The 19,918-nt window shown below is 37.6% G+C and overlaps 2 protein-coding genes across 2 annotated transcripts; one reads left to right on the top strand and one right to left on the bottom strand.

Moving 5' to 3' along the window:
* Window positions 1–339: 339 nt before the first annotated feature.
* Window positions 340–1,167, bottom strand: LOC116255285 (nucleolar GTP-binding protein 1-like). Its single transcript, XM_031631061.1, has one exon. It carries the CDS (start codon window positions 1,165–1,167, stop codon window positions 340–342), a length of 828 nt encoding a protein of 275 aa, XP_031486921.1.
* Window positions 1,168–6,952: 5,785 nt separating this feature from the next.
* Window positions 6,953–19,314, top strand: LOC116254685 (putative GTP diphosphokinase RSH1, chloroplastic). Its single transcript, XM_031630222.2, has 24 exons — window positions 6,953–7,258; window positions 7,354–7,550; window positions 9,692–9,880; window positions 11,180–11,245; window positions 11,385–11,477; window positions 11,615–11,746; window positions 11,841–11,942; window positions 12,016–12,093; window positions 12,164–12,235; window positions 12,661–12,768; window positions 12,916–13,013; window positions 15,022–15,082; window positions 15,208–15,270; window positions 15,350–15,406; window positions 15,497–15,598; window positions 15,774–15,932; window positions 16,035–16,166; window positions 16,261–16,347; window positions 16,433–16,504; window positions 16,937–17,023; window positions 17,101–17,554; window positions 18,408–18,469; window positions 18,547–18,615; window positions 18,894–19,314. The coding sequence occupies exons 1-24, from the start codon at window positions 7,234–7,236 to the stop codon at window positions 18,999–19,001; spliced, it is 2,673 nt and encodes an 890-aa protein (XP_031486082.1). The 5' UTR covers window positions 6,953–7,233; the 3' UTR covers window positions 19,002–19,314.
* The last annotated feature ends 604 nt before the right edge of the window (window positions 19,315–19,918 follow it).

The raw sequence follows: 19,918 nt of genomic DNA, 5'->3' as shown, positions 1-19,918 counted from the left end.
ACCGTGGACTCAGCAAGTGCATAATAAATATCAACTCATTCTTTCCATGACTTTTGGGCAGTCAGAATTCAACAATGCGCAACCAGAAAGCAACTTCGCTTTGAAAACATGACATTGGACCCCTAAAGCAGCTGAAAGCTCTAATATACACCAACCTTTTATTCGGTTCTTGTTAATAAGCAACCATGACACACCTTCAAAGCAACATTAAATTGTTGCCAACTCCCTGAGATCAAATTAATTATACCTATGTCAACTCCGTGTGAAGGCAATTCATGATACAAGAACAACCATGGCAGTTAGTTGTTTCAACGCACAGCAATACTAACAACAAATCAATCAACGTTTAACAAACTCTGACAAAATAAAATCCTTGACACTAAAACAAGAGCCGGAGACATCGAGGAAGAAGAGGATGGCAGCACGTAGGTGGGCGAGGGCGGTGATGCTGCACATTTCAATGATATTCCTGTCCTCGAACGGCCGGTCGAGGATGCCGGGGGTGTCGATTACTTGGTAGCGGAGGTACTTGTAGTCCGTGTGGCTGACGAAGAGGGACTTGGTGGTGAAGGCGTAGGGTTGGACGTCGACGTCGGCGCGAGTGATCTTGTTGATGAAGGATGATTTTCCGACGTTGGGGAAGCCGCATATGAGGATGGTGCGGGTATTGGGGTCGATGGAGGGGAGACGGGACATGTGCTGGCGGACCTGCTCGAGGTAGGCGAGGGATGGACCTATGCGCTTGACGATGGTGCACATCCGACCGAGTGCAGCGACCTTCAAGGACTTGCAGCGGTACAGGGAGTCGCCGAACTTGAGCAGGCGGACGTAATCCTTGGCGACACGGCCGATGAGGGATCGAGCGGTGTTCACCTGAGCAAGGGCGAGCTTGTAGTGGTCCTTGTTGTAGAGCACGTGAAGGAGGTCGGAGTAGAAGGGGTGGATGTCGTCGAGGCGGGGGAAGTCGTCGATGATGGTGGAGAGCTTGTCGTGGAAGGTAGTCTGCGTGAACTTTACCTTCCGCATGTAGAACTGCCGGAGGCGGGAAATAGCGTAGCCCTTGTGCACCACCGTAGGTGTCTGCCGTTGAGTCCGCGACAGCACAATGTCCACCAGATCCTTTCCCGACGACACGACCGTCATCTTCTTGAAATTGTACTGCACCATCTTTTCTCTCCTTCTTCTCCGACCGCCGGCGGACGGCAGACCCTACTGAGAGAGAGGAAGAGAGTTAGAGGGCTTGAGAGGCGACGAGGGGAGCAGGAGAGTGAGAGGGCGAGAGAGACGACGAGGGGAGGCGGCAGGGTAAGGAGGGAGGCTTTTGCTTGCGATGCGAGAGTGCCCTCTAACATCGAAAGATGGTTCTTGTGTGTGTTTCATAGTGTGCCAGCGGCCGTTCCCCGTTGATGTTCGCACATCACCTATCCGACAGAGGCTTCTGTCTTCCGTTGTGGAGGTTCCACCACCCTGAGTAGTACGACAAAATGAGAGTGCTCTAACGGGCCAAAAAAGAATTTCGCGTGCCTTAACGGGTAAAAAAGGAATTTCTTGAAATACCACTCGGAAACATATTTTCGAAAAAAAAAATTCCGATTTCGTAAGATTTAAACAGCCAATTCCTAATGTATTAATCAGCCAATTTGTGCGAAACTTGGTAAGTTTGCTTAGCAAGTGGTTTAGATTTTTAGATGAGAAAAATGGTACCTGCAGGCATTGGTTTTCTAGAAGAAGCATGCAAGACGTCAACGGTTTGCCGCTCTTGTACCGTGATATGGTAATGAAATCCATTTGAAATCCGAATGCATTAGTCAGAAAGACACAGTTGGAGTAAAAATCAAATCCGATGCAAGATTTCTCACTAAAGATGATTTCATATTTGAATTCAACCCTCAAATGATTAAGTAATATTTTTTTAGTCTGATCTGGTAATAGTTGCATCCTAACTCCAAGCTGGAGAAGATCGAGAGATCGATGCCTAAGCTGCATTGGCATGATCTGGTAGGATCCTGCTGCATGAAGAAAAGTTGAATAGAAAACGGTGCAGCGTGAGAATTCTCAAGCATTCAAAGTCAAAAGAGTTCATTCAATGCTTCTCTTTTCTCATAAAGTAGGTTGGAAAAAAACGGCATACAAGGCCCATTAGTTGGAATTTAGTCTTTAGACACTAGCGTGAAAGCTTGATATTAATAAAGTCTTCTTCTTCTTTAGATTTCGAACCGCAAATTTTCATCCGAGCTCCTCACACACACACAAAACGAAACAAGAGTTCTACCAAGAAAACGATATTTGAGCATGTAAAGAGGCAGATTCACATCCTTATCTTGAAGCCTGTTGCAACTTGAGCGACCTGGTGATAAAATGGTTTAATTCTGTAGCCTTTTTCATTGACTTGGATTACAGAGGTCATAGCTGTTAATTTTGTAGGAGATTGAAAGTTTCTGCACACACAAATCCAAGAGGCCCCGCTCCAAATCTTAGCTCTTTGAGGATATGGAGCATATGGATGTCTAGATTTCATGGTTTGAGAAGTTACGGAATTGAGTTTGGTGTATGTGAGAAATCACATCACTTGATTCCAACCTGGAAAGATCTCAGCTGCCTGACGACACTGGAATCGATTTTTTGGGATTTCACTGTTATGAAAGCATGAACTCCATGTGCTAATCCAACTTTTGATCTTTCCAAATTAAAAGCTTTAATAGCCAGGTGATTAGATCTCCTGCTGACAGAAAGTACATAATTTGATAGTCGAGATTCTAACTTTAATGAGACTTTAAACTCTATAATGGTTATTCCGTGTGTGTTTGGTGTGTGTTTGATCCGATAAGATATACCTGTGGTGCATTATTTAGGCACCAGATAGCAAATGATTAGCTTTTCTATTTGGGCGTTATATGCAAGCTGGATGTAGCGAGACTCCTAGCAGTTAGACCAGATGATGACAAAGAACTGATTTTCCTTTGTTCAGTTGTTCGATTTCAAGTTCTTGAATTCAAGCATCCCACCAGATTGAATGAGTTCTTGGTGACAGCTTTTTATTGATGTGCTCAAGCATTTTTTCTTCCTTCTTTCTTGACAATAATTAAGAAATCTACTTAGATTCTACACATTCTTTTTGTTAATGGGCAACTCGAGATTAGACCGAATTTTAAGACATTATGCCATGGAACGCAGCCCATGTGCTGATCCAACTTTTGATCTTTCCAATTTGAAATCTTTAATATAGCCAGGTGATTAGATCTGCTGCTGGCAAAAAAGTATATAATTCAGTAGTCAAGATTCTATCTTTATTGAGAATTTAAATTCGATTTACTTTTTTATGGTTATTCCTTGTGTGCTTGACCCGATAATGCTTCTTTGGTGCTCAAAATATGCCAAACAAGAGACTGAACAGAAGATGAGAAGAGTCTAATATATTACAAAAAGTATATAAAATATGTACACATGATTGCAAAAGGGTGGTGGCTGAATCTAAAATATTGACTGTCACATGATCTTTTCCCTTTCCTAAAAGAAATGTGAGAATCTTGACTTTGTTTCCACTATGGTCTATGCATAAGAGAACAAGCCATCATAGCAGTTTTAAAATGAAAAACTTCCTTGGGTTTGAGAGAAGGAGAAAGCAAAGTGCCTGACCAAACCAGCACCTAATATAACTTTTTGTTAGGTTAGAAAAGGCGCCAAGTTGAGAACCCTAAGGGGGTGTTTGGGTGACACTTCAAAACCAGGTTTTGGAATGTTTGGGAACTATGAAAACTGGGTTTGAAGAAAACCTAGTTTTGACAAAACCTGATTTTGTAAAAGGAAATGAAAAACCTAATCCTCTTTCGGTTATTCAAAAACCAGGTTTTGGATGTGCCACCCAATTAGAAAAACAAAGTTTCTAAAACTCATTAAAAAAACTTGGTTTTCATAAAACCTAGGTTTTATAAAACTCGGTTAGAGGAGGGTGCCATCCAAATGTCCCTTAAATCACGTGATCTCAACACTCATTTTAAGCATTTCCATTGTTGGGTTTGTCCATGTACCCTTTACAATATCTAATTTTTAGGATGTTCACATATTTGAATTCAAATATGAATGAAAAGATTTATGAAGTATCTGAATCTGATTTAAAATTCACAACCTGAACCCGATCCAATATTTATTTTGAATTGATTCTGAATCAGGTTGGACGTCATTTCTTAACTCCAAATCCATTTAAATTTCTTAATGGGATGTTCTTTAAATATATATATACCCAACTTTTATGAAGCAGATCTGCTTGAGATATGATCCATTGGCATCGGTAAATACTGTTTTTTTAACATATGATTAAACCCGCTGATGTCAAAGGCAAGAATTTACATATTAATGTCATCAAACAATTTAAGCTCAAACATCGAATTCTCATTTCTATTCAACTTGAAGGATTTTAAAATCGATCCTACTAGACAGAAGGGTGAAGCTCTAGCTAGTATCATAGGTAAATTGTTATTTTTACATGATAACCATAAACTTTAGGAGCATAGGCAACTTTAACGATGACTTGATGGAAAGACTGATTGCTTTTTATCTCATTGAATGGGGCAACCTAAGAAGCAGGGTTTTTCCATGATTCCTAACACTTTTTTACTTATATTGTAAGGATTTTGGAACAACATAATCAAATGTATATGATTCCACCCCAAACATGTTCTCATATATATCCCCATTCCCCTAATGGAAATAATATTCTGCACAAATGGCTATACTATTTTCACCATCAAAATGCAGATGGCCTATAAAGTTTCACATGCAAGTGTCTCCAAAACAGTGAGTGCAATATTAAAGTGCCAACCAAACCCTTTTCCAATAATGCCAATTAACAAATAAGACAGTACATAGTAAAAACCCAACTATAATCAGTCAGTGAAAAGAAATGAAACATAGTTGGCAATTGGGTTCAAACTCATTTATGTTTTTTCCCAAAGAGTTCAATAGACATCTGGATCCTGGCAGTGCCTTCGTCGTGTCCCTACGAATTCAAACACGAAATCTAGAACAGTTCATACCCTCATAAAGAAAGAAAATAAAAAATGACAAAAAATAAGTAAGAACGCAAATAGGGTGAAATTTTCTTTCCTTGAAAAATTTCTCTTATGCTCGAGGTGTACCCAAGAAAAATTTCACTGCTTTTATTTAACAACATGCAAAAATTACCAACAAATTGATCCCTTTTTTTTCACATCATTCAACTTACATTCTATAAGTTATGATTATGGGCTGTTTTGCTTATACAAAATTTTCACAAACACACACATATACATATAATGTCTTCTAAATGGTAGGCGTTATGATTATGGGCTGTTTTGCTTATACAAAATTTTCACAAACACACACACATATATAATGTCTTCTAAATGGTAGGCGTATATATATATATATATATATATATATATATATATATATATATATATATATATATATATATATATATATATATATATATATATATATATATATATATAATATCTCCTCCCTTACCAGAGAGCACAGCTTCTCTTCTTTTTTGCCTCTATCAGGGCCATCCACCATTCCAATTTCACAAACTCACTGCATATCTGCACCCCTAATAGTTTCATTTACTTATTCATGCCTTAAAGTGAAAGCATCTTGAGGGGTTGGCACAATAATGGGTGACCAATTTTTGTTTCGAATTTTTGCTTGTGCTATAAAAGAAGACCACTGACACAGAAGTTGAAGTGTGGCGGGGACGACATCCCAAGACACCACAACCAAGTCATATATGGGGACAAGGGGTTGGATGGGAACTTCGACTCTCTTTTAGGCGGTAAGAAAAATATTTTTCATACTCACTCAAAATTCTAAGTCTCTGTTTGAATTTCATGAGATTTTTAAGATTTACTTGGAAAAGGTTTTCTTTGTGCTAGTGCAAATAAGAAAAGTTTTCAACCCAAGAAACTTTTACCTGTGGATAAAGCTACGTGCGGAACTTTTTGGTTTTCAAAAGTTGTATCAACTTTCAAATGGGGTCTAAAGGCGCCCAATGGGCGCAGTTTCTCTGTTCATTTGGAAAGTGCAGTTATGAAAAGTCTACATTCATTAAATTGGCACCATTAAGAGCTCAAATCTTCAAAGAAACTTCTTTTTATTAGATTAAAAAAAAAACATCAAACCGAGGAGGTCAAGAGGCTTCTGCTTATTACAGACTTGCTGTTTTATGAGTCTTCTGTCATTGGCCGAGCTAGAAATTTCTAGGTAAGAAGGAACGTCGATACTTCCAAAATGAATTTCCATTCTTTGAAGAACCTCAAGTATCTGCCCCTCCCCCCAAAAAATCCGATTTATTCTATTTCTTTCTTTGCGAGGGAGAGAGAGATTGGACGGTACCAACAACTTTTATTTGATGTATATATGTTATATAAAATGGAAAATCAAAGTGTCAAAACTTTTAAGAGTTCACAATGCATAAAAACTTTTTATGAACTTTAAAAACAATGGTTTTCTGTTTTAAGAATATAAACCAATAATAGCATTTATGTTGAACCAACCATACCATCAATAATAGAATTTTAGGTAGCAACTTGAATAACTATTGAACTTTTACATCTTTGCATATATAAACAGTTAACTCTATTTTCTACCCATTTAATGCTTATATTATTTATTTAACAGGAAAAAAGTAGTTTGAATTGCTGTGATAGGTTGTCATCACATATATATATATATATATATATATATATGCATATTTGTGGTTATTAAGAGTGTTCACATGAAATCTTTAAATGAGGATAAAACCGGAGGAACATGAAAAGGCAGATTTTATTCATGGTTGGCAACCGAAGTCGAACAGGTTAAAGGAGTCGGCTCCAGAATTTTTTTTTAGTCGCTTTAAAAAACATTTAATTTAAAAACTCCACAAAAAAGGAAAAAGAAGCAAAGAAATCGTCCCCTTTCCAGGAGAAATATCTCAACAAATGAGGGTGTGGTGCGTGTGTGGCCTTGGCTGAACGCCGGCCTGCTCTCTCTCTCTCGCTTGTTATCCTGTCTGCCTTCGCTTCATTCTTTCTCCTTTGCTTTCTCTGCCCTTCTTCAACCAGAAAGAGGAGCGCCCATCTATTCTTGATTCTTCAAACTTCCGAATTCCGATTACCGGAAGAAACGAGGGAAGAGATACCAACTTCTCTGTTTACCGTCTCTTTTTCCAGTCATGCATTCGTTTGCATCCTTCTACGATTTCTTCGCTTAGGGATGGTTTCTGCAACGTCTATTTCCGGTAAGCTTTGACGGAATTCATTCTTCTATTTGTTTGCTTGACATTTGTTTCTTTATTTCTCGCCTGATGTCTCCTTTTCGGGGAATACAATGCAGTTCTTATGGAGTGTATGAATCGTTGCAAGCTTGTCAATCAAGACGTGAGTGGCAGGTGGGAGTGCAGCGCCCTGTCATGTGCATGGAAGGCGCCCCGCGTCCTGAGCGGCTTTCTTGCAAGTACCACCCAGCCTCATTCTTCGACATTTCAAAGCTGCAGGGCGGAGACCAGGAACTCCAAGCGCCATGGAAGATATGTAAGCTCGATTCTCTAATTACGGTATTTGGTTGCTTCAATTTTGTGATCTTTACTAAATTACTCGTCACCGCATGTATATTACATTATTAATGGCCATGGATTGCATGGCGCTTGCTTCTGTATTGGTGACCGTCATCTCTACTTTAGAATTGATGTAATTCTGGGCTCCCTTTTGTGTGTACTTGTTATCTGAAGTTTATCGCAGTCTGGGAGAAATTTATTCTTTCTTATGTGAGAAATAGCGATGTTTTCCTAAGGATAGTCATCTGTTATTCCTTCTTTTTCTCTTTTTGTGTAAAGTTTGAACCTCGAGCATTTGATGAGTGTGGTATTAGAGAGTAAGTCAAGAACAAGTATCATTAGTCTTCAGATTTTCGGCTGAGATATTTCCATGCCAAACAATCAATTAGATGGAGCCTTGGTAAGCTCCGCGAAGTAAAGGATTACTGGATGAATAGCGGATATAGTTGCAGCAAAAGCTTGGCAATTTTCTAGCGTTGAGTAACAGCAACCTTGTTGATGAGCTGCAAATATTTTCATCGGTCTCCTCTTAAGTCTCGATTCTAGGCTTTTCTCATTTCTTTTTATCTGTAAGCCAATTTCAAGATAAGTATCTGGATCAAGGAAGATCAGAAGAGTTACTGATGCATATCCAACTAAACTAGTTACGGACAGGGATGAAGCAGACCCTTTCCAAGTGCTGGTTGGCATGGGTGGGGATGTTGGGCATCACCGTTCAGTTAAAAATTTCAATACCACATCATCAGCTAAGCCGTTTTTCTTTCTTGGATGCAAATTTCCAAAAAATTGTACACGATATGGTCTTGGTTAACATGAAAACTGCTAGATGATGATGAATAGCATTTATGATTTTATCAAATATATGTACATGGTTTCTGTCAAAGAACATTAATTTCTTTTTGTCAAACATTTCACGCGCTTGGAAAAATTCGACCACATCAAAAATCGTAGTTCCTGATAGATCTTCATTTTATCCATAATTTTCTATATCTAATTTGTCCTTATGTTTCAATTAGACTTTGAAGGCATTAATGAAAAATTTGTGTCTGCATCAATCTTTTGAGGTGGTTATTCAGTAGGTCCCTCACAATCGCAAATGGATCACTCGTTCCAGCACCGATTCCTTCTGACATGCAATTGGAAAAAAAACGTTGATCATGTCATTCATATCTTGTATAGACATTAAAACAACAGCTCCTGTTTCAGGGGATATTAAATAGATGACTACTGAAGTCATGTTTTGAGGTATGTTAATTTAATCAATCCACCTCTTTCCTACATTTCCATGCATTGGTCTTAGCTATCATTTTTTTAACTGACTTGTAACTGAAGCTCCCTATATCCATGCTTGCCTTTGCTCCAACAAATGAGAAACAGACATAAATGGTGTCCTCTTTCTGTCCCGACTACCATTGTTTTGGTGATGGGGCCTATGTTGCAAAACACATGGAATATGCTGCATGTAAGTTTACAATAGTCCGTATTTAGAAAGCAAAGTACCATAATTGTGTATGGACAACAACATACCGATCTTCTCAATGCAGTTTTCATGTGTAGATTTAGCTGGAAATTCTAGCACTATGACATACAAGTAGCCGTCACCTAAGTTGTTCTTTTTCCATGTGTACTGGTCATGGTAATTACATGGTCAAAAAAGTTAATTTCATATTAAGTGAAATATGACCGAGAGACAACTTAATCATATCAGATCAGTATGAAGAGAAGAGACATGCACCTGATTTGTGTTCTCTTGTGTCGGAATCACGTTATAGATTCTCTCTCTCTCTCTTTCTTATACATGGTTAGTTGCTCACACATGTATGCATGGATATTTACTCTTGTGTATTTGTCTTCTTTGGCATTCCTTGCCTAATGAATACTTCATGGTAGCCAAATGCTTGGTCACAGAAAAATGTCATATATTTGAAAATACATTTTGGTTAGGTATGTATAATCTATTTTCATGTTTAATTCATTAAACTAAGTTTAGACATGTAATGCCAAATTCTTCTCTAATCGATTAAAGCTTAAACTGCTCGTATCAAAACTTAAGATTATTATCGCTCTTAGTGTATACAAATATATGTAGTTTTAATGGTCAAAATCGTGTTATTGTAGACTCCATGGAATTGTGAAATCGCTTGCATTCAAGGCCTGGGCTTCCTTGAATCAGTTGATTCTGCTGTCTTAGGAGGATTTCATAAATCATGTGGAATTTCTGGTGCTTGTAATGGATGGAGGCTCTATTCAACATCATCTTCTTCATCAGATGGTTCAGATGCAATATCTCCAGAGATTCTATGGGAGGTATGATGTGTTCCAAAACTTTGTGCTCTGCTGGAAGATGTATATTTTCCCTCCTTTTAAGAATGTTTATCACAAGCAATTTACCTATCACATACTAATCAAAGTGTACTGCGTTATATAGAAAGTTGTTCACATTTGAATCTTTTGTTAAACATATGCTTATTTCATAATTGTGTTTTATGTAACGTGATGTGTCACACAGTACATTACATTGCATAATGTAACTATGAAGAGAAATGATACCATATCATATGTTAGAGTATGGTGCAAAGTGTAATTTACTTTACAGCTTGAAAACATAGAAAGGTGCAGGTTTCGTTTGGACTTTAAAACTATATCAATTTTTTAAGGCTGAAAACTAAGTTCATCATGAAAGGCATTCTTGTATTCTTAAAGGAAAATAATAAAATTTGGGTCTGGTTCTATGCAATAAATATAGATTTTTTATGGTTTTTCGCGTAAGAGCTTTCCTCTCCAAAATAAACAGTTTCATGCTTTGTGACCATTAAGTTGTTTCAACACTCTTAAGGAGGAAGTCATTTTGGCATCCATTTAAGTATTGGAAATAATTTAGGAGGAAGTCATTTTGGCATCCATTTAAGTATTGGAAATAATCTAAATAGTTGTTTATTGTTTCTAATGAAAACGTACATGTTTCCATCTCCAAAATAAACAATTTCATGTTTTATGACCATTAAGATGTTTCAACACTCCAAGGAGGAAGTCATTTTGACATCCATTTAAGTATTGGAAATAATTTAAATAGTCAATTTTTATTGTTTCTAATGAAATTATTCACGTTGTAGGTAGCAAATACTTGTTATTTTCATATGCTCATGCAATTCATGTTTTCTCATAGGGAGAAACTTTTCTACTTCTTTTTTTTTCTTATTTTCAAATTTTGCAATTTGTTAATATTCAAAAACTAAATTGACGAATTTTTATGTCATGTCACCTCATGTACCTAACTTCAGGTCCAACAGACACGACTTGCATTTGCAAGTTTGGTAAAATCTGTAGCTGTTAAGCATCCATTCCTGGGGGATGCTTGTTCCAGAAGTTTATCCTATCTGATGTGATCCTAGGTTCCACTAACACCCTATTCCTCTTATTCCACTATGTGATTTCTTTATAAATAGCTGACGCAGTCAGTGCGAAGACTTCTATATTTCTAGAAAAAAGAGGAAAAATGAATATTAGTCACCTATTGATATCTTCAATTATGTACATATGAAAGAAGATATATAATAAATTTACATTCTTTCATATCAGTGTTTCTTATATTTCTGTTGGTCTCAGGATTTGAAGCAGTCCATTTCATATCTTCCACCAAATGAGTTGCATTTAGTCAAGAATGCCTTGAAGGTATATGGTAATTTGAATCTTTGAATTGGAAAATGTCATATGATTTTTTCTATCATAAGAGGCATATGTCATCTCTTACAAATAGGAACCTAATAACAGTTAAAATGTCATATAAACTTGCTTTTGCTGGTCAGTGCAGCTGGCATTTGAAGCTCATGATGGACAGAAAAGGAGAAGTGGTGAACCCTTCATCATTCATCCGGTTGAAGTGGCTAGGATTCTTGGGGAATTGGTTAGTATTTGAATGTGATGAAAGTCCACATATCCTGATAGAGCAGTTATTGTTGGAGGCTATTGCTTTTGATTGACGCCCATTTGACTGCCGCTTTGTATTTGTTTTTTTTTATCCACAATACACTTGATCACCAGGATTTGGACTGGGAATCAATTGCTGCTGGATTGCTTCATGATACTGTTGAGGACACAAAAGTTGTTACTTTTGAAAGAATTGAAGAAGAATTTGGTGCTACTGTCCGTCACATTGTTGAGGGAGAAACTAAGGTTTGAGATGCTTGCACTTTTGTGATTACTGATTATTGAGTTAATACTAAAAATTTGTCTGGTATCATTAAATTTCAAATGCTTCTTATTGCAGGTGTCTAAGCTGGGGAAGCTGCAATATAATAATGCAACAACCTCAGCACAAGATGTAAAAGCTGATGATCTTCGGCAGATGTTTCTGGCAATGACAGAAGAGGTATTTCCTACAGACTCTCGCAATTTAATCTACATGGAACATAATGTTGACTCTCTGACTTGTATCTGTATAGGTTCGTGTTATTATTGTCAAGTTGGCTGACAGATTGCATAACATGCGCACACTCTCCCACATGCCTCAACATAAGCAGGTAATGATCAAATTTCCATTTTTAGCACAATGATTTGTCTTTTTCCTCATTTCTTGCTTTCAATATACAGTCAAGTATTGCATTAGAGACATTGCAAGTCTTTGCTCCCCTAGCAAAACTGCTTGGGATGTATCGAATTAAGGTATGTCCAGAGCTCTTTCACTTGTAATCTTCATTTCTGATTAACTTGGAAAGGGGCTTCCCCTAGAATTAGTGCCTGAGTCTGTTATTTCTTTTTTTAAAAAGAAGATTACTTGCTGACTATGTAATCAATCCCAATCCTTTCCATTTTTTTGTTGGCATCAAAAAATTGGCAGGATTTTGGAACTTAAAGAAGTCATTGGGATTGGGATTGATTACGTAGTCAGCAAGTTGGACTTTAGATTTTATTTTGGGAAAACTTCCTGTTGGCAATTTGGCTATTTATGGTCCTTTGGTGTGTTTTCTTTTAAACATTTGAGGAACTTTGCAGATAGATGGTTTTCCTGGATTTTGTGAATTATAGTTATCCTTCTTCCATATTTTCGTTTCCTTATGCTGATGCGATATGGTGATTTTCTATGGCAGTCAGAGCTAGAAAATTTGTCATTTATGTACACAAATGCTCATGAGTATGCTGAGATACAGAGAAGGATTAGTGAGCTTTGTAAAGAGCATAGCAAGGAACTTGATGAGGTATCCATATTAATTAATGTTTCTGGCGATGAGGACAATCAAATGTGTCCTGAGGGGGTCCCAACAAATTGAATTGTTGGGGTCGTCTAGATAATGCATGACATTGGTTCTTCATCTGATGTTCTTAACTATTTTGTCTGATTTCAGGCCAAGAGGATCCTAGTCCAAAATATTGAGAAGGACCAATTCCTGGAACTTATGACTGTTAGCGTGGATGTTCATTCAGTTTGTAAGGACCCATATAGGTAAGTACTTTTTTTTTGCTCCCTTTTGACTTCTTATCTCCGCAAGTCAATACCCTAATCAAGACCTGATGTGATGCTGATCAGGACCTCTTTGATTCGATAGCCAAATATGATAATTGTACTATGCAATGCAATTGATAATTAGTTTTCTGTCAAGTCAAACTAAATCCACCTTTATGCACAAGATGCAGGATTCTTGTTTTGTATCTCTTGAGCTTCTGCTAGGATTCAAAAGTCAATTCATGTGAGAAAATCATAGATTCTGGAATACTATCTAGTAAAATTGCTGGATGTTTCTATCAAAGACCATACGCAAACTCTTGACTCCTTGGAATCCCAATTAGTTTGCATGAATCACTCATATATCTTTGTGGAAAAGTTTATCTGACATTTCATGTTAGAATTCCAAGTAAAATTGCTGGATGTTTCTACCAAAGACCATACAGGCATACACAAACTTCTGACTCCTTGCTATCCCAATTAGTTTGCATGATTCACTCATATGTCTTTATGGAAAAGTTTATCTGATACTTCATGCTAGAAATATTAAATATAAGTTGAAAGGACCTTGTTGATGTGTTTCAATTTTCAAACTTGATCATTCAGATACTACGATCGCAAAGTTAGTTTAACTGCTCTATGTAATAGCACTTTGAGAAATTTCTATATTTCCCAATGTTCCAACTTCCAAGTTTTCCAGAACCTCGTATGTCGCTTAAGTATGATGGTCAACTTTGTAGATTGCTTTAGATGAAGATGTTTCATGATTGATAGCTGAATTTCTTGTTGTCCCCAATTTCCTTTCCAGGCTCTCTATTACCTCATTGTTTCATAGTCAAAATAATTCTACTTGATCTCATGGCATTTTAGTATTTTACTACTAGTATTTGACCCTTACCATTAGACTGTTGCTTGACTATGACTGTGTGTTGCTTGAGCTCTCCAATAATACTCCCAATAACTTCATGGCTACATCACATGGGGGTTATATCTATATATATATATATATATATATATATATATATATATATATATATATATATTGACAACAATAAGATTTTATGCAAAACAAGCCATACAGTTATTATTGATATGCATAACGTATAAAGTAATAAAAAAAATCAACATATGTTTTGCAGTTTCCAATATCCGCATCTGTGTCCACCCATATTAGCAAGGGACTGACACCTAATTTGCAGGGTGTACATGACAAGGGTGCTTCATGAGCCCATGGCTGTAGAGCAAAATGCAACTCATAGCTCTGAGAGCAAAGATGCTTTTGTTGTCCTTGGCATCTCTAAATAAGATTCATAGGCGTAGTGGTTAAAATGTCATTTGGCTTTCACATTCTGAGAAGCAGAAGCATAAGCATAAGCATAGGCAAAAGCATAAGCAAAAGCAGTAGGCACTAAGATCATAGTTCAACGCTTGTGTTTTTGTATCCACAGGCAAATGAATGAACGTACGTAACATAGAAAGAATCCATATTTTACAACCTGGGAACAATGCATGTATATGCACCAGAGGTTTTTTTTATCAAGACAATTTCTTTAGAACGAATAGAAACTGGGAAGGAATGCACACTCGAGAAAAGCAACTATATGCATTTTTAAAAGCTTCAATTGTTAAGATTCTTCTGAACTAAGCTAATCAACATCCACCTTTATGCTATGTCACATGAAAGAAGATGTTGGTGTGGTGGCAGCAACTCTGTGTGTGTGTATTTTTATATAGTTTACTTAGTGTATAACGTAAAAAACACTGACAGCTGTACCTTAACCTGTATGGGGTCAACTTGGGCATGGCAATCCATCTGTAAGTTCATCTTTGCATATCCTGTATGTGTTTTCCCAAATGCATGTATGTATATGCATTCACATGAACAAGGGAAGCATCAACATGCATGGGCACCTTCATGCAACATGTGTTATCTGTTACGTTTGTCAAATCTGTTAGCTCTCAGGTGGCATCTTTTTCTATGACTGATGGTAATCTTTTCCTACTGCAGCATATATAAGGCTATTCTGAAGTCAAAGGGGTCAATTCATGAGGTCAATCAAATTGCACAGGTTCGTTTACCAAATTTTGAAAGCAAAGCATATTTTGGTTGATACTTATAGAGTTATGCCTCCAGATAACTTGGTATGGATCAACTTGCTCTTTAAGTTAATTACCATAGTGCTTGTTTTACCAGCTTCGCATTGTTGTCAGCCCAAAGCCATGCATTGGAGTAGGACCTTTATGTGCTGCTCAGCAGGTGGGTTGTTTGGATGTTCGGCTGTTAAACTGAAGTTTTACTTTTATTGACTTGCTTGTTCTTTCCCTGTTTGTTTCAGATTTGCTATCATGTTCTTGGTCTTGTTCATGGCATCTGGACTCCTATCCCTCGAGCTGTGAGCATCTATGTATTCCCTTGCTGATTTTTTATATATATTATTATTTTTGGTGCAAATAAAAGTATTTCTTCTTTCAATTGACAACAGATGAAGGATTACATAGCTACACCAAAACCTAATGGCTACCAAAGCCTGCATACTGCAGTGATACCATTTCTTTATGAGAGCATGTTTAGATTGGAAGTTCAGGTGATCTTTATGGACTTGATCTGTTTCCCCGCGGGTTTCAACTTGTCATTTCCTTACCATCCTTGTGCTCATGGACTTGATGAGCCTCAGTTCGGTAGCTTAGTCATACTTGTACAGTTCCACAAACACTTATCTGCACTTTAAATTATTAGTTAACATTTTTCACTCTTGGCAGATACGAACTGCGGACATGGATCTGATAGCTGAAAGAGGTATTGCTGCTCATTACAGTGGGAAAGAACAAGGAATTAGCACAAGCAGGCATAATAACATTTCTGGTAGGAACATGAGAACAAAAGCTGCTTGCCTGAACAATGCAGATATTGCACTCAGGGTAATAATAATATGAGTCAGTTGGATGTTCTGATTTGCCTTTAAAATGTATGTGAATAGATCGATTCTTAAATATTTGCATGGAACTGTTCAAAAATTGTAGATTGGCTGGCTTAATGCGATTCGAGAATGGCAAGAAGAATTTGTTGGGAATATGAGTTCCAGGGAATTTGTGGATACTGTAACCCGAGACCTTTTAGGGAGCCGTGTATTTGTTTTCACACCAAAGGGTGAGGTAAGGGAGCTTATTGTGTCACCATTATTAGGATCACATTTGTGCCATGTTTGTCATCATTACAAATACATGTTCTTTGCATCTTATGGTGCAGATTAAGAACTTGCCTAAAGGAGCTACAGTTGTTGACTATGCTTATCAGATACATACAGAAATTGGCAACAAAATGGTGGCTGCAAAGGTTACATATTAGTTCTTCGCTTCTCCTATGGTTTTAAAAAGATACTAAATCTAAGGAATCATCTAACCCAGCTGCTTATTTGCAGGTTAATGGGAATCTTGTGTCTCCTACACATGTGCTTGTCAATGCTGAAGTTGTGGAGATTATCACATACAACGTTAGTACCACATTTAGCTGTCCAGCTAAATAGTTTGCCGCTTGTCATTTAGTGATTTCTAAAAAATGAGGAGAGAATTTATTGATCCAAAAAGAAAATTGTTTTTTGATTCTTTTTGTTTAATGTGGGAAGGAATAAATGAACAATTTGGTGCATTAGGTTGCTTGATCCACTCAATAACATTAATTATTTGATCTTCCAATCAATTTCAACTTTCACCTCTTGACATAAATGCTGGAATGACAAAAACTTTCATACATCCTTCTTCTTAGTGGAAAGGGAAGGCACCATTGTTGCAGCTACTTTTATTTGACACAAATAACCTTCTGTACATTGTGTATCCTGTCAAGCAATTTTTTTTTGTTATGAAGATATACTGCATTTTCAGTTAACGCTCATGTTGGTGGGTGATTGCATGGTTATGTGGTTTAGGCTTTATCAAGCAAAACTGCATTCCAGCGCCATCAGCAATGGTTGCAACATGCAAAGACCCGCAGTGCTAGACATAAGATCATGAAGGCAAGTTTTTCTTGATCATCTCTTTTTCAATTATTTGAAATTTACTTTATCAACTGATTAATTTCTATTATGTTCAGTTCCTGAGAGAGCAAGCTGCACTTTCAGCTGCTGAAATAACAGCAGAGGCGGTCAACAACTTTGTTGCAGATAACAAGTGCAGTGTTGAACCAATCAATGTTATTCCAGATCTTTCTAGAGAGGAGAAATCAATGTGGAGGAAAATACTGATGAATGTTTCAGGATTGTCAACAAGAAACAGTCATGAAAATATTCATCATGTTCAAGGAAAGCTGGGCACCCCAAAAGTGAATGGGAAACATAACAAGAACTTGCAGAAGATGAGCTTGAAGATCAATGGAGATTTTTTGTCTCAAGAAAGTGGTCTTTCTGTGTTGCCTCAGAAACATGTTCCTTTGTATAAGGAAGTACTATCTGGCCTAGAAACCTGGCGGTCTGGGAAAGTAGCATTCTGGCACAATCTTGAAGGACAGTCCATCCAATGGCTCTGTGTTGTTTCAGTCAATCAAGGAGGTGATCCTCCATCTAGACATTCTTGTTCTTGCTCTGTCAATTTCCCTTATGGAACTAAATTTGTTGCAAGCCAATTGGTTTTAGATCTTGTCACAGTGCAGATGAATTATGTACGCCGTCTTGCAGATGAATTATACACTATGCCACACACAGACTCACCTGGAAGGGTGCCATGCAGCTGGACATGGGTGCAGTCCATGCAAGACATTAAATAGTTTTTTTTTTTTTTTTTTGCATACTTAGACTCTCTGTAGTTCATGAGTATGAATAATAAATAAAAAATCTTTTACACACACATATATAGGGTCATAGGATAGCATTGCGTGAGATTTGACAGATGAGATCTAAAGAATGGGAGGTGAAAATGGGTATAGACATTCAAATTTGTAGCATCCCTGAACTGTCCATGCTTTTTCCCCATCAGATCTCATGTGATGGACGATGAACAGTAGTTCATGGGATCCATACCTTTCATGGTCCATATATTTTATGGATTATGTGTGTGTATAGCCTTGTCCCCTCATCCAAGTTTTTTGAAACTGCTCTACACCTGTGTCCGCACCCCCACACTCATGGGACATAGCTTATACACTTCTGTTTTTCTCTGTTTCTTTTAATTGGCTTCTGTTCTTGAGGTTGCGGCAGTTATTGACTTTTCAGCTTTTGGTTAATTGTGTTATTGGTTTGCAAAAGTCATCTTGGGTTGTAAATGTATGGTGGAATGAGCTGGTTTAAGGTTGCCATGTTTCTATATGACTTCTTGCCTAAAAAGGCTAAAATAAATAATCTGTAATCAGTTTAAGCTGTTCTGTTGCTGACTGATTCCAGCATCTGGATATTGTTGTGGGGACAGGGATGATGGCGGAAGTAACTGCTGCTTTAACGGCTGCTGGAATAATGATCTGTTCTTGTGTGGTAAGGATCTACTTTGGTTAATACAGTTATCTCAACTTTTTACCTACCTACCATTTTGACATGCCTTTGATGACCAGGCAGAGGTTGACAAGATAAAAGGCGTCGGAGTCATGCTATTTCACATTGAAGGAGATCTTACCAATCTGGTACCCATGGATAGTCTTATTTTTCAATTTCTCATATCTTCTTATCGCACATACTTATTTCTTAGAAAACCGTACCATAGTTTCCTTGCTTAGCAGGCTTGAGTATTGTTGGATTTCGCATGGAGAACCTATTCCAAGAACAGAGTCCAACTTTCACAAGTCCATCTTCTTTTGTTACCATGCGACTACCTGAGTTAACTGAGCTAATTGACAGATTAACTCGGTGCCGCTTCAATTCTGAATTCTTGACAAGCTGTTTTGCTTGCGCATCTTTTCAGGTAAGTGCCTGCTCAAGCATTGACTTGATTCAAGGCGTCCTTGGCTGGTCAACTGGTTGTAGCTGGCAGAAGTCAGAAAATCTGGATCATGGATTTCTTGAATGTTAAATTATGAGACATGAAGCATCTACATTGAAGTATGGCTACCAACCAGTGGAAATGCAAAGCTCAGAACAATGTAATTTACGAAAAACATCTGCTGGGAAGGTAGGCGTAGGAAGTGTGTTTCTCGACTTCAAGCACCTTCATCGTGCATATGAGGAAGCTGTATATAAAGAGAGATATTGGGTAGTTCTTTGTGGCCTGTCGTCATGTAAGTTCCTAATTGGTTTGTTGACATAGGTCATTTCTGGTATCCTTCTCACATGTTAAAAATAAAATTCAAGGTTATACTAGCAATTTATTCTTCGACATTCCATTCGCTGTTGTGGTGCAGGTGGTGGTTTGAGTCTTCTTGCTCACGCATTTTCTCTCTTTTATTGGTACATATAGAGTCAACTCGCCCTGCTAAGGTTTTAGAAGTTCAAAATACTGACAAAAATAAAATAGGATCAAATGAAGTTGCAAAATTTACAGGTTGTGTTGAGTCAGAGCTTACCATATCATCCTATGGAAGGGATCCTGGGTGTCGAAAATCTCAAGTTAGAACTCTAGCTGCTCACGGAGCTCTTGTTTGTCTCTGGCATATACCGCTGACTATGACTTACAGCCTTCTTGGCCCTTTACCTCGGTCTGTGGGGCTCTGTGTAGCTGAGTCTCTCGGATACCATCCTTGCTGTTTGGCCAATGATCATTACCTTGCTGATAAATTTGGTTGTTGTCCAAAGTTTCTGAGTCACCGTTGGTGAGGTGATGACAGGAACAGCAGGTTAAATCAGCACTATTCAGGTTTCGACCCCAAGAATGGTTTTCAATTTTGGGGAATAAGTCTCCCATTCACTATCACGTTCAAGCAATTTGTGATTACAGGAACGGCAGATTAATCTAGCAGGACCCATTACCACTCCAAGAGTGGTTTCTCTGTT

This window comes from Nymphaea colorata, chromosome 5 (assembly GCF_008831285.2).
Source record: "Nymphaea colorata isolate Beijing-Zhang1983 chromosome 5, ASM883128v2, whole genome shotgun sequence".
In the NCBI taxonomy this organism is placed as follows: Eukaryota; Viridiplantae; Streptophyta; class Magnoliopsida; order Nymphaeales; family Nymphaeaceae; genus Nymphaea; species Nymphaea colorata.
Note: the sequence above shows the minus strand (reverse complement) of the source record. Positions and strands in the feature narration are given on the sequence as shown.